General features: G+C 42.8%; 2 protein-coding genes across 12 annotated transcripts in view; one reads left to right on the top strand and one right to left on the bottom strand.

The window, feature by feature from the left end:
* PACRG (parkin coregulated) overlaps nt 1-6,677 on the bottom strand; it is a 444,517-nt gene extending 437,840 nt beyond the window's left edge. Inside the window, exon 1 of one of the 2 annotated variants that reach the window (XM_061624338.1) lies at nt 6,248-6,677. In XM_061624338.1, coding sequence (XP_061480322.1) covers nt 6,248-6,385 — 138 coding nt within the window. In that variant the 5' untranslated portion in view covers nt 6,386-6,677. The remainder of the gene's footprint in view (nt 1-6,247) is intronic. The other variant, XM_061624339.1, reaches the window with a different exon arrangement.
* A 1,719-nt stretch (nt 6,678-8,396) lies between these two features.
* The window catches only part of PRKN (parkin RBR E3 ubiquitin protein ligase), a 1,296,326-nt gene continuing 1,292,665 nt past the window's right edge, over nt 8,397-12,057 (top strand). For 8 of the 10 annotated variants that reach the window (XM_061624331.1, XM_061624327.1, XM_061624329.1 and 5 more), the window contains exons 1-2: nt 8,397-8,563; nt 10,144-10,212. In XM_061624331.1, the coding sequence (XP_061480315.1) occupies nt 8,557-8,563; nt 10,144-10,212 (76 nt within the window). In that variant the 5' untranslated portion in view covers nt 8,397-8,556. The remainder of the gene's footprint in view (nt 8,564-10,143; nt 10,213-12,057) is intronic. The other 2 variants (XR_009762311.1, XM_061624330.1) reach the window with 1 other exon arrangement.

The raw sequence follows: 12,057 nt of genomic DNA, 5'->3' as shown, positions 1-12,057 counted from the left end.
TTGCTCCCTAGTCTTGCTGGTGTCAGGACGTAAGCCCTCAGCTAGTGAAGGCTGTCCCATTAGGGTTAACAGAGCACTGCCCACCAGCCTCAACCTGTCCTCAGGCAGCCCCCACCCACCTGATTGCCTTCTTGCTTACAACCAGTCCAGGAGGTAGCACTACCTGTCAGCTTCCTCCTCCTAAGTCTCAGTGTTGCCCTTGTCAAATTCAACAGGGAGGAAGACAGGGACAAAAGTAGAATTAGTTGGCTCTGCCTGTCATTGGCTCTTACTGTTGGCCTCCCTGCTTTCTGCCCTAACAGTTCCAATGGGCACCAGCCACCACTGCCCTCAGCAGGGACTGGATCTGTATAGCAGGCAGGATTTCAACTAGTATGCCATCACTTTGCTGAACTTCCTCCCCTGCCTGCTCAGCAGAAGTCTCATTCCACCCCACATCAGACTGGAAAGGAGGGTGGTGAAAAGAAACGTGCAAGAACAAGTTAGTATTTAAATGGGCATTTAAAGTTAAAGGTATAGTCTTTAGACAGCAACCTAGCAGTTCTACTGTAATTGTAAAAACTTGGGTTGGACATTTTATTTATAGCTCAGGATTTGGAAAAGAGCAATTACTTCCCCACCACCACCACCACACACTTCACCCTTCAGAAATGTTTGCAATTCCATTTTAAAACTTATCTCTCCAGCCCTGAGAGCAAGAAATATATTGTTAAACTATAACTTGGCATTCTCAGAATTTTTACTGTCAGTGCTAGTTCTTGCCAAGTTTGTGAGGGAGGAGCAGGAGTGGATTTGTACAAGGAATACAGCCACTGATCCCCCTTGCTGCTCACACCTGGGCCATGGCAGCTTTTAAAGGGCATGGGGCATCAAGACTGGCTCTATGCCATAGCCTGACCGGATGTAAACTTGTTTTAGCCAGAAGTGGCTCAGCATGGTGGTGGCTGTCTGTCTGATACTTCCCCACCCTCTCCTCTGCTGTATATAGAGCAGATACTGCCAAGGAGAAGGGAGACAGAGAATGGGTGAAGTCTGCAGGAAGGAAATCAGTTCATTGTGGAGGGACATGGACCATCTAGGCACTGTCTAGAGCTGAAGCTGGGGGACTACCTCTCATCCAAGTGCTGAAAGTAGCAAAACAGCTGATGGGAAAGACTTCAAGGAAAGTCTTCCAGGAAAAGAACATCCAATTGAGAGTCAGGAACTGAGGGGCAAATTATATAATAATATTAGTTTATTTGTATGCCGCCTTTTCATAACAATTCATGCCAAGGCAGCTCACAGCATGAACAGAAAAAAAAATTACACAGCTCACATCAGAAATTAAACTTTTACCCAAACAGAAGCCCCTAAACAACACCCCACAGTCAAGATGGTCTCTGGCATCTTCAGGTAATGATACCTTTTATAGCTGCAGTCAGTCAAGGCCCCACCCTTCCAGGCCAGGTGGAAAGAGGCCAGCAAGCAGGGAGAGGGTCTTACAGCCAAAATGGTCTCTGTTGTGGATTGTGGAAAAGATTGGGGGAGAGGGCTTTAAGAACCAAACTGTATTGCTTCATGTAAAGTCCATTGAAACTGTTAGGTAATTACAAGACAGATGGCTGTGTTTAAAAGGCCTTCTTGACTCTGAATTTAAGAGCAGGGAAAACAAAGGTCCTCTGGGTTATGTGGGGAGAGATGTGCATGTACACATACAACAATAAGATTACATTATCAAAACTACAATTGAAAAGCTTATCCTACTTTTACTGTCCCATTTCCGAAACAGGATTTCTGAAAAGTACATCGTTGTAGAAGAGACATTTAATTCTTTATCAAATTCTAGTTGTCTGTATAATTTCTTACAACCACTCAGCAACAATGTATTCATTTAAAAGGCCACAAACTATGTATTTGTTGCTTAACCCAAAATACCTATCAGATGAATCTAGGATCTCCATGCAGCATCTTCTCAGCATATTATTCCCCCAAATTGTTCCTTTTTTGAGAAAATACTTTTTATCTGATATGTATTTTATCTAAGAAATGCATTTATCGGTGGGCAGTAAATTCTCAAGCAAAAAGAATGCAACCAGCCTTTCACTCTAAAAAGCCTACAGCAAACTGCTGCATCAATGCCAAATTTATCAAGGATTCTAACTACTGCTAAGAGAAATGCCTCAGTGTATCACACAATGTTGCCTTTATAGTTCTCCAAGGATATACAATAGTTTTTCTAATACAAAGAGCACTGTTGGTTCCTGAGCTATATGTTTAGTTTTCTGGTGTTATAGTCCATCTCAATTTACTCTAATAATTATATAATTAATTACACTTACAATACATATCAAAACATTATGAAATCACTCTAGCCACCAACAGAGGAGCAAGATGGTAGAATGCACTATTACAGTCTCCCATGATGCCTTGCTCTTCCAGAGCTGTTAAATCAGGCAATGCAGGATTGGGGAATCCCAGCATTTGGAAATTATTATAAGATTCCTTCAAGCTCTCTTTCAATTCCTCCAAATTTTTCTCCATGGACTTTGATTTTGAAATATTTGCAGCACTGTTATGAAGCTTCTCTTTGACTAAGGCATCAAATCATCACTCCATTTGTAACAGTAGTCCTATTAAAGTCAAAGAGACCAGTATAAAATTGATAGATGGCGAACTGATACTTACAGCTGCAAATCACATACTTCAAAATAGTTGCATTGACTTCAGTGATATTTCTCCTGACTATGTAGTTGATGGATTACAACCTATGCAAGGCTCTACACACCGCAGCCTTTACACATTACTGTCCTGCCATCAAGGACACTGTCTTATGATTTTGCTGAAGATGCACTGACCATGCTACAAACACCTACAGTGCTGCCCTCCCAAACAGTTGCATAGAAATTAGTCCTGCTCTGAATTCTTGTACATCATACATAAGGTCGCAGTCAGAGAGGCCCTTCATTCTTGTATATACATATACAAGAATGTATATACATATACATGAATTCTCATATGTCTTTGCAATACCTGAGCAGGGCTGTATTCAAACACTAGCAATAGAAGTGACTCATACAGGGTAAGGTGCTATGGGTAAGGTGCTGGAATGACAGTGCCAGAGAGCTGGCAGGACAGTCTGTTTGTGAATTGCACCCAGTCTGCAATCCTTAACAGATTTATCTGGGGGCAAGCCCCATTGAATTTAGGGCCCCATTCACATGGGAGCTACAGTTTGGATTAAAGACATAGCTTTGCCATCACCATGGATTTTTGAGGTTCACACTTCTTACCTTCCAATCTGCTGTTTTCCATTTACATAGTTGCCATTCCTCTGGAAAGGTTTAGTATAACTGTTTCCTTGTGGCCCTGCCCCCAAATGTACATATTTACTCCCTCCAGAGAAGGGGAGAAGTTTTTTGTTTCATTGTTTCTTGTGAATTGCAGGCTGAAGTGGGAGAGCCTGGGGGTGCAATTGACATGAAAAATGTTTTTTCTGTCAGTTTCATTTCCTCCTAACATTTTATAGTAAAACACCCTTTTTAAATAAGTAAGTGTGAAATGTAATTTTGTGTACGTGCGTGCACGCGTGCGGGCGTGCCTTCTGTCACATTGCCGGTAATTGGGTGATACAACAATATTGGGGGAGTACATTGACCATCCTGCAGGGATTAACATTAATTAACTTGGAAACGGAGGGCATTGCTGGTTTCAAGGTGCGAGGGAAGAAAACGGGAGGGGGGAAGGGGGAAAAAGAAGGCTAGAGCGACCGGGACTATGTCTGTCCCCTTTGCTTTCTTAGTAATAGGAACTGAGGAGGCACCCCTTCCCCTTCAAAGTCCTTCTATTCTTTGTGTATATGTATGTGAGGGACAGAGAGGGAGGACTGGTACTCCCCGCCTCTCTTTTGCCTCAGAGTGGCACATTGACTTAAGGAGCCACATTCCTCTATTGCAGCCTTCTTTTTCCTTCTCCCTCTTCGAAAGAATGAGACATTCTTCTGCCCTTTAACTTTGTGTGCATGTATTTCCCTGCTTCTTGTGTGGGAAAGTGTGGGAAAGTGAGGGGAGAGTGTGTGACACTTTCCCCCTTGTTTCTTTTCCCTTCAGTCGTTTCTTCCCAACTACAGAGGCTGAGGTGAATCCCAGCCAACCAGCCGCTCCCTCTTGGCAAATCACTGCAGGACAAACTGGGTCTAATGAAGGAAAAGGGGAGGGCAGGGTGTGACTGCCTTCCGCCACGTTGCTTGTAACTGGGGGACACAATGATATTGGAAAATGGAGCACATCGCTGGTTCCAAGGAGTGAGGGGAGGGAAGGAACTTAACAGGGGAAAGGAGGGGAAACGGAAGGCTATAGCAAATGCAGGAGGACAGAGCAAAGCTGGAAGTGGCTGGTTAAGCAGCCAGAAGCAAAATGGAACTCATGGAAAGTTTAGTGGGCACAGAAAGGAGAGTATCTGAAAGCCAGCAAAAAACATCGAAGCAAAGCACGTACATGGAGGAATGCAGCGAAGCAGATAAGGTTTTTCCTTTACTTTTTGCATTATCCCAGATTGGTTTAATGCAGATTTAAAGAGGAAAAACTGTGTCCTGCCTCCTCTTTGGCAGCAACGTCATGTGAACCATGTGAATTTAACAGGGATGCAAATAGCACCAGACTCACACCTAACCTCTGTGTGAACTAAGGTTGCCAGGTTCAGGGCCTGATGCTGTATCTTTAGGAGAAGAGAAAGTCAGCCGAGTGCAGGTGTTCTTGCAACACTGTAATGGGAAAAACCACAAGGTGGAATTCTCCCTTTCCCCTGCACAACTTTTAAAGATATAGAAGACCTGTTGGAGGCCCAACCAAGAGGTCTTCTGTATCTTTAAAAGTTGTGCAGGGGGGAGGGAGAATTCCACCTTGTGGTTTTTCCCATTACAGTGTTGCAAGAACACCTGCACTTGGCTGACTTTCTCTTCTCCTAAAGATATAGCATCAGTCTCAGGCCCTGAACCTGGCAACCCTAGTATGAACCAGCCCTAGGTGGACTTACTTCAGATAGAATTGCATTGTGAGAGTTGCAGAAAAAAATATTTTTATTATTATTGATTAATTTTTTAGCCTGCCCTTCTTCCCGAAGAGCCCAGGATAACAGAAGAAATGTTAAATAAGAAAGGAGAACAGAAAATATGGTAAAAGTAATGTTTAAGAAAAGATGGAAGTCTATGCATGCTTGCTAGAAAGTGTCCTATTGAAATCAGGCTTAGGATCACTTTCTTTGCATTTTTGACTTTGGGCATAAGCAGGAAATAGTAATTTAACCAGTATTTTCTATGTCTACTTAAAAGTAAATATAACTGAGTTCAAGAGGCATTACTCCTAGGTAAGTGTGTACAGGATTGTAGCCTAAGGCCTCTACACAAACTCACTACAATGTAAACCCCATTTACCAGAAACAGAATTGCTTCCTTGTAAATATGCGTAGGATTGCACAGTAAATTTTCTACATTTTGTTCAAAATATCAGAATGTTTGAATGATCACTTCTGTCAATGAACCTTCCAAAATGCACACAATCTTTGTGAAAGTGTAGTTTAAACACTTTTTATATATATAAATACAGGTGAGAAACAGTGGTGATGTAACTAAATAAACACAGTTTATTCATGCTTTGGGATGGAGTCCTAACTTGAGTTCAGTAGGACTTACTTCTGAGTAATTTGGTTAGGATTTCAGCCTAAATTTATGATAGTCCTCAGAAAAAATTGAATGGCAATCTTTGTGAAAAATAGAGTTTGTGTGCTCAGTGAAACATTTAAAAACAATGTTTGTGGAAATGCAGAGGGAAACGCTAATTAGAAGTTAAACAATGCCAAAATCCCCATTCTGTTTAAAAATAAACTGTGAGACTTTAAAATAGAAATCGAAATACCCCTAATTAAAACAAGAGAAAGAAGAGCAGCTTTGATCAAAGATATAAATCGTTATGGATCTTTCAGCTGAATTTTTTCTTACAAATGTTTGCCAGTGTCGTTTTAATGATAACAGTTTGAAACAGTGTGATTTGGTGCAATAAATTATTATGACAGGATGATGATAGTGGTGATTGGTTAAAGTGCAGCATAACATGCCCTATCATAGTGGGTGAAGTGCCTTTGAAGGATGTTTTGCAGGAAGGCGTGCAAATCAAGCCCACATATAATGGTCAAGCCAGCCCTTCCCCACATTCCCGGTGTGATTTCGGTGAAACCAAATGAACTGAAAGCCAGTTATAACTGGAGTCACACATACCACGGTGTCTTTCATCATGGCTTTGATGGTGAATCCATCGCTGACCTGCTTCTTAGTTCTTTTTGCGTGTCTCAGTGGCTCCTGCAGTTGTGGGGGTCTGTCTTTATGGGGGCTTAAGCCCTCTTTCTCTGCCACCATCTTTTCAGGTGGCTATTGGAGGAAAAAGAACTTGAGGACGGGAAAAAAGCACGACAACGAGTTGTTGTTTTAACCCTCCTCCTAAATTCCGTTCCCCTGCATCAGTTCTCCCTCAACCCCCGGCTTAGCCCCCGCTCAGGCTTCTGTGTAGATTCGGTCCGAAGAGGGGGGAGGGGACAATATTTGCCTGTTTCTAACACCAACTCGCTTCCAGGGACTCGGTTGCTAGGCAACGCATCAACAACGAGCATGTGTAGCGCAAGAATGCTGCCCTTGTCAGAAGCCTCGATACCGCTGACCGGGCTCGATTTGCATGCGCATGCTCGGCAGCAACACGTGAAGTCAGTTGCCTTTTGTTTTGCCCTCAGTTACGGCGAAATTTTCCTGCCTCTGACCAGCGACTCAAACCGGAAAGGAGCTGAGGCTGGCAGAGATTGTGTAAAAGAGACCCGACATAGCTCTATCGGGCTAAGGCATGCTAAAGAGGCAAAGTAGGAAGAACTAGGTTGTCCTACGTTAATAATAAAATGCGGCTGCTCCTGGACGTACAGAAGGAAGGTTAATAACACTGAATAACAACCGGGAAACACTGAAGAAGAGGATAAATACCGGCAGAGATATTACCAACAGCTTTGAATGACCTCTCTGCGCCCCCCATACTTGTTTTTTTAAATGCCTTTCTCTTCTTTGTTTTTCTTTATTTCGAAAATGTATTTTGTATAAAATTGCTTATAATGGGTAGTTATCTAAATAATAAAGGCAATTCCTAAATCCCACGCACGCTCTATTGAAATAAACGGGACTCGTTGTCAAGTGGCATAACCAATCTCGCTCCTCCACTGCAGAAGCAACCCGCCTTGTCAGAAATTCATCGGAACAGTGTATACTGTATATTTGTTTGACTTTATTTGTTGCATTTGTTTTACTGGTTTGTTTGAATATATTTGTTTTAGATGTTAGTACAAAGAAAGTATATATCGCCTTAGCAAAGCCACGCGCGTCCATTTTGTAAATAAATAAACAAACCGTAGCTCCCGTATTTTAACTTATTTGTACCCTGCACACACCTGATAAAACTGAACACTTACAGTATTTGCCAAACTGTACTGTTTTTAAATGGTTGCAATCCAACCCAATAGTTCCATTTTATTCAATGGGGCTTCCTCTCAGATGAGCGGATCTGATTGCACCCTCAGGCTGTTTACGCTTACATGGGAGTAAGACTCATTGAATTCAATAACACTTTTGAGTAGACATGTAGAGGATTGCGCTGTCAGTCTATATAAAGTAAAATTGTATTGCTTTAACAAAGACATTAACTCAGATGATTAATTATCTGAGTAGATACACGTCTACTCAGATGTAAGTCCCATTGAGTTCAATATGGTTTCCTTCCAGGCGGAAAGGGATAGGGTTGCAGCCTAAATATCGTGGGGGCTGTTTTGAATTCATACTTTTTATTTTCTCAATACTTCAATTCACCCTTGATCTACTTTTGATGCATATTTCTCGGGAGTGATTGAACTCAACGGGACTTACGAGTAAAAATTGCTCGTGGTCGTGCTGTACCTACTCCAAAAACACATCCTCTTTTTAGTTTCACATTCGCTAAAAAAAAGGGTGGTTAAAAAAGGAAGAAAAAGAAGACCGCGTGGTTAAGAAGACCATATCCCCGCTAGCAGTGTAGGGCTGTAAACGAAGGGACAGAGAAATGCAAAGTTCAGTGCGTCCATCCCAGTTATACACAAAGGATAAGGGCACATTCTTTTTCTTCCTTCCAAATCACCGAGGTGCTGATTGCATCCAGTGGGGCTCAAGCATTTTGTCTCCGAATGTTAAACACTGGAAAGCAATGGCGAGGAGGGGGGTAATCTTATTTGAATGTGGTATGTATTATTATTGTCGTAACGACGTCCACATGAGGAAACAGTGTTGCCCTGGTAACATGATACGTACACACAGTTCATTATCGAGTTAGAGACTGGGAAGAGAGTAAGCGAAAAGACTACACTTCCCAGGGTGCACTGCAACAAGAAGCGCCTCATCTCGCCTGCGCAATGTTTGGCTTAAAGTCTCGACGGCCTGCAGGGAGCGTTGTATCCTGAAGGTTAAAATTGCTGCGAATGTGGACAGGGCAGGACAAATAAGAACCCCCTCCTCCACCGCTGGCTATGATAGGTGAGTGGGACTCGGATGTAGTCTCCCCGTTATATCCCCCCCTTACCAGAACGGAAAAAAGGGAGGGCGGAATGAGCTGTTTGGCTTTTCGCTGAGAAATGCAGTCTTGCTGAATATCCCAGTCTCTGTACACACATACACAGCAGCCAGTGAGCTCCATTTTTTTGAACTATTAATTTTTTTCCAACATGTATATTGCAAACAACTAAATTTTAATCTACAGCATAGCTCATATAGTACTAAAGGTTTACATTTTCTATTCAGGGCATTTAATCTTTCCTCTCTGCCCTCTCCCCTCCCCCCGCCGTAAGTTTTGTTTTTGAATCCCACTTAATAAATATACACGAACAGATCGTGAGTATAGTTAACCGAGTTTGTAGGCACCTAACAGGTTTCTGATCCAAACGGTAGTGCGCTGCCCATCCCACAGAGATGCCTTGGGCCCTGGCTGGGGGAATCGCCTTGACCACAGCAAGAAGATCCCAGTCCTATACACCAGTGTTACCCAACCTTTTTTGACCCAACGCCCCTTTGCAAAATCTTTTTGTGCCCAACGCCCCCCTCAGACTAAGTATATGCCAATGCTTCCTATTCTTCCCTTAAAATATGAGTAATGCATAAAAGGTATTTTCAATTATTATTACTGATCGTTTTTATCATGCCTTTTTATTGCACTTAGATTACACATTGAATTCTTAGTATGATTTATTAATATACATACATAAGTAAAAACTAATTAAGTCCACACAGTATGAACCAATAGAATACACTGTGTTACTTAACAACAAACTCATTCAGTTTACCGGCATTGTTTTGTTAAACAAGTTCATTTAAACATCACAGAAACAATGGGTAGCGGGTGTGTCCCATTCCTGAAGAAAACCAGCGAATAACTGACTGTTTGCGCCACCCGTTTGCACATGGCACTCATCTGTTGGAAGAATGCGCCCTCCACCAGTACACCCAGCTTATCAAACACTCTCTTGTAATTGGTTCCAACATCTCTCAAGACAGCATCGGAACATTACTTAGTGCCAGGGTGTGGCTAATATCCCCATTCCTTGATATGACACTGGCCGCTATTCAGAATTTCTTTACTAAAGAGCACACACTATTTATAGTGTTATTTCCATGAACTGAGACTATTAAATATATTCTAACCGGAGACAAAACAGTTTAAAAATTAATGATTTCTGTATTAAATAAAATTAAACTTAAATGCTTCAACTGTCGCATCAGACTGCCAAATGTCAATGCCCCCTAATGAACCCAAACGCCCCCCTAAAGTTTGTAGTCACTCCAATGCCCCCCTGAAAGGCTGTAACGCCCCCCAGGGGGGTGCTACCGCCCACTTTGGGAATCGCTGCTATACACCAAACAAAGGTCACTACCACCTCAGTCGCGATGTTGCTTTCCTCACTGCTGCGCAGGCGCACCTTTCCTATTTGAGGGCCAAACCACGTTAAGGTTAATCACTGTTTAACATTGTTTAACATAATCAATGTTTAACATTGCAACTTTTATTTTGAAAGAAAAAGCAGTTTCATCTTCAGTTTTTTCTCCCTCTCCCTGCTCTGTAGGAGAGGCTGGAAAGATACTGAGAGGGAACCCCTTCTCCTCCATTGCTGTGGCTCCTCATATGACCTCAGGTGTGTGTGTAGTTTAGATAAAGTACTGGCTGCTCCCACCTCCTCTTTCTTGCTTACCCTTGTGACGCCCTTCCCTGGCTCTCCCTGTCAGGTTCCTACCTGCTTGTGGCTACTACCTTTCACTAGGCACCACCAGGGACTCCACCAGTCCGGACTGTCCTTTTTTATGGTTTCTATCTCCGCTCTAGCACAGATCTCTCTAGATCCCTCTGCTAGGCAGCACCACCAGTCACATCCTATAACCAGTGTTCCCAGAGACTTTGCCTGAGCCTCTCTCTGTCTGGTTTCTTTTGCGACTCCGTGCTTATGCTGTTCCCAACCCCCTTGTATCAATGTAGATAACTCATATAACTCGGGGTTGCTCTGGATACTTGTAATGTTATTATTCTCCTCTTCACCGCTGCCACCATTTGTTACTGTTGCCCTTCAGCCTTGGTAATTACCTTACCCTCCCTTCTGGTCTGTGAAACCCCAGCCAAGGATCAGGCCTTCGGTAAACCAAAATAGTATTTATTAAATAACAGAAATAACAAGATTACTTTTCTAATGGTACTTAAGCATATGGTTTCATCTATTCCTGTAATACTTGACTTATCATTAACTAGAACTCCCACTCCCTCTTTCTCCACACTCTCCTGACATCCACCACCTAACACCCACACACCTCCAAAACACCTCTCAAACTCCTCCCAGATTCAACTGTCATTCTTCCATTTATACTCTCAGCCATTCAAACGCTCAGCCAATCATCCAGCATTCTACTGCTCATCTACTCCCCCCTCCTCTTTCATTCCACTTACCATGTATCTTCTATACAAACAGCACTTCCATATTTACATTAATACAGGAACATCACATTCCCCCCCCCCCCTAAAAATAACAGCAGAGTATTATTCCTGCTCTAGGATTCATACGCTGCGTTAACAATAAAACCAAGTCTTTATGGGGAAAATGTCTTTTTTGTTCCTACGTCTGCGTCATGTCACTGCAGTCCCGGCCACCTGCCTTGAAAGTCCATCGGCCAATACATTGTCCTTGCCTTTGATGAACTTGAAGTCCTTTTGATAGTCTTGTAGAGCCCAGGACCACCTCTGCAGCATAGTGTTATGATTTTTCATAGTCTGTAACCATAACAAAGCCCGATGATCCGTCATCACCGTAAATCTTCGTCCCCACACGTATGGGCACAACTTGCTCAGTCCCCACACGACCGCTAGGCACTCCTTTTGGACCGACGAATAATTCTTCTCCCTCGATGTTAGCTTGCGACTAAGATACGCCACCGGATGTCTGGTGCCTCCTCTCTCCTGCAGCAAGATGACTCCCAGCGCGAGGTCCGATACATCCGTAGCCACGATGAATGGTTGCTCATAGTCTGGTGCTATTAATATAGGTCCTTGGCACAAGGCTTGCTTCAGAAGATCAAAAGCCTTTTGACATTCATCCGTCCATACCACACGTTCAGCACATTTTTTCTTTGTCAGCTTGTGCAAGGGGGTTGCTATTTCCCCAAAATCTTTCACAAACTTTCGGTAAAATCCAGCCACACCTAAAAATGCCCTAACTTGTTTCTTTGTTAAGGGGATAGGCCATGATTGTATTGCCTCAACTTCGCTCCATAAGGGGGTTATTTTCCCACTCCCCACCTTATGTCCTAAATAGATTACTTCATTCAATCCAAACTGGCATTTCTTAGCTTTTATTGTTAGCCCTGCTTTTCTTAATGCCTCTAATACTGCCGTCAGGTGTTGGACATGCTCAGGCACCGACTTGCTGAAAATGGCCACGTCATCTATATAGGCCACTGCAAAATCTAACATGCCTCGCAACACAGTATTAATTAGC

Source organism: Rhineura floridana, chromosome 4, assembly GCF_030035675.1.
Source record: "Rhineura floridana isolate rRhiFlo1 chromosome 4, rRhiFlo1.hap2, whole genome shotgun sequence".
Lineage (NCBI taxonomy): Eukaryota > Metazoa > Chordata > Lepidosauria > Squamata > Rhineuridae > Rhineura > Rhineura floridana.
Note: the sequence above shows the minus strand (reverse complement) of the source record. Positions and strands in the feature narration are given on the sequence as shown.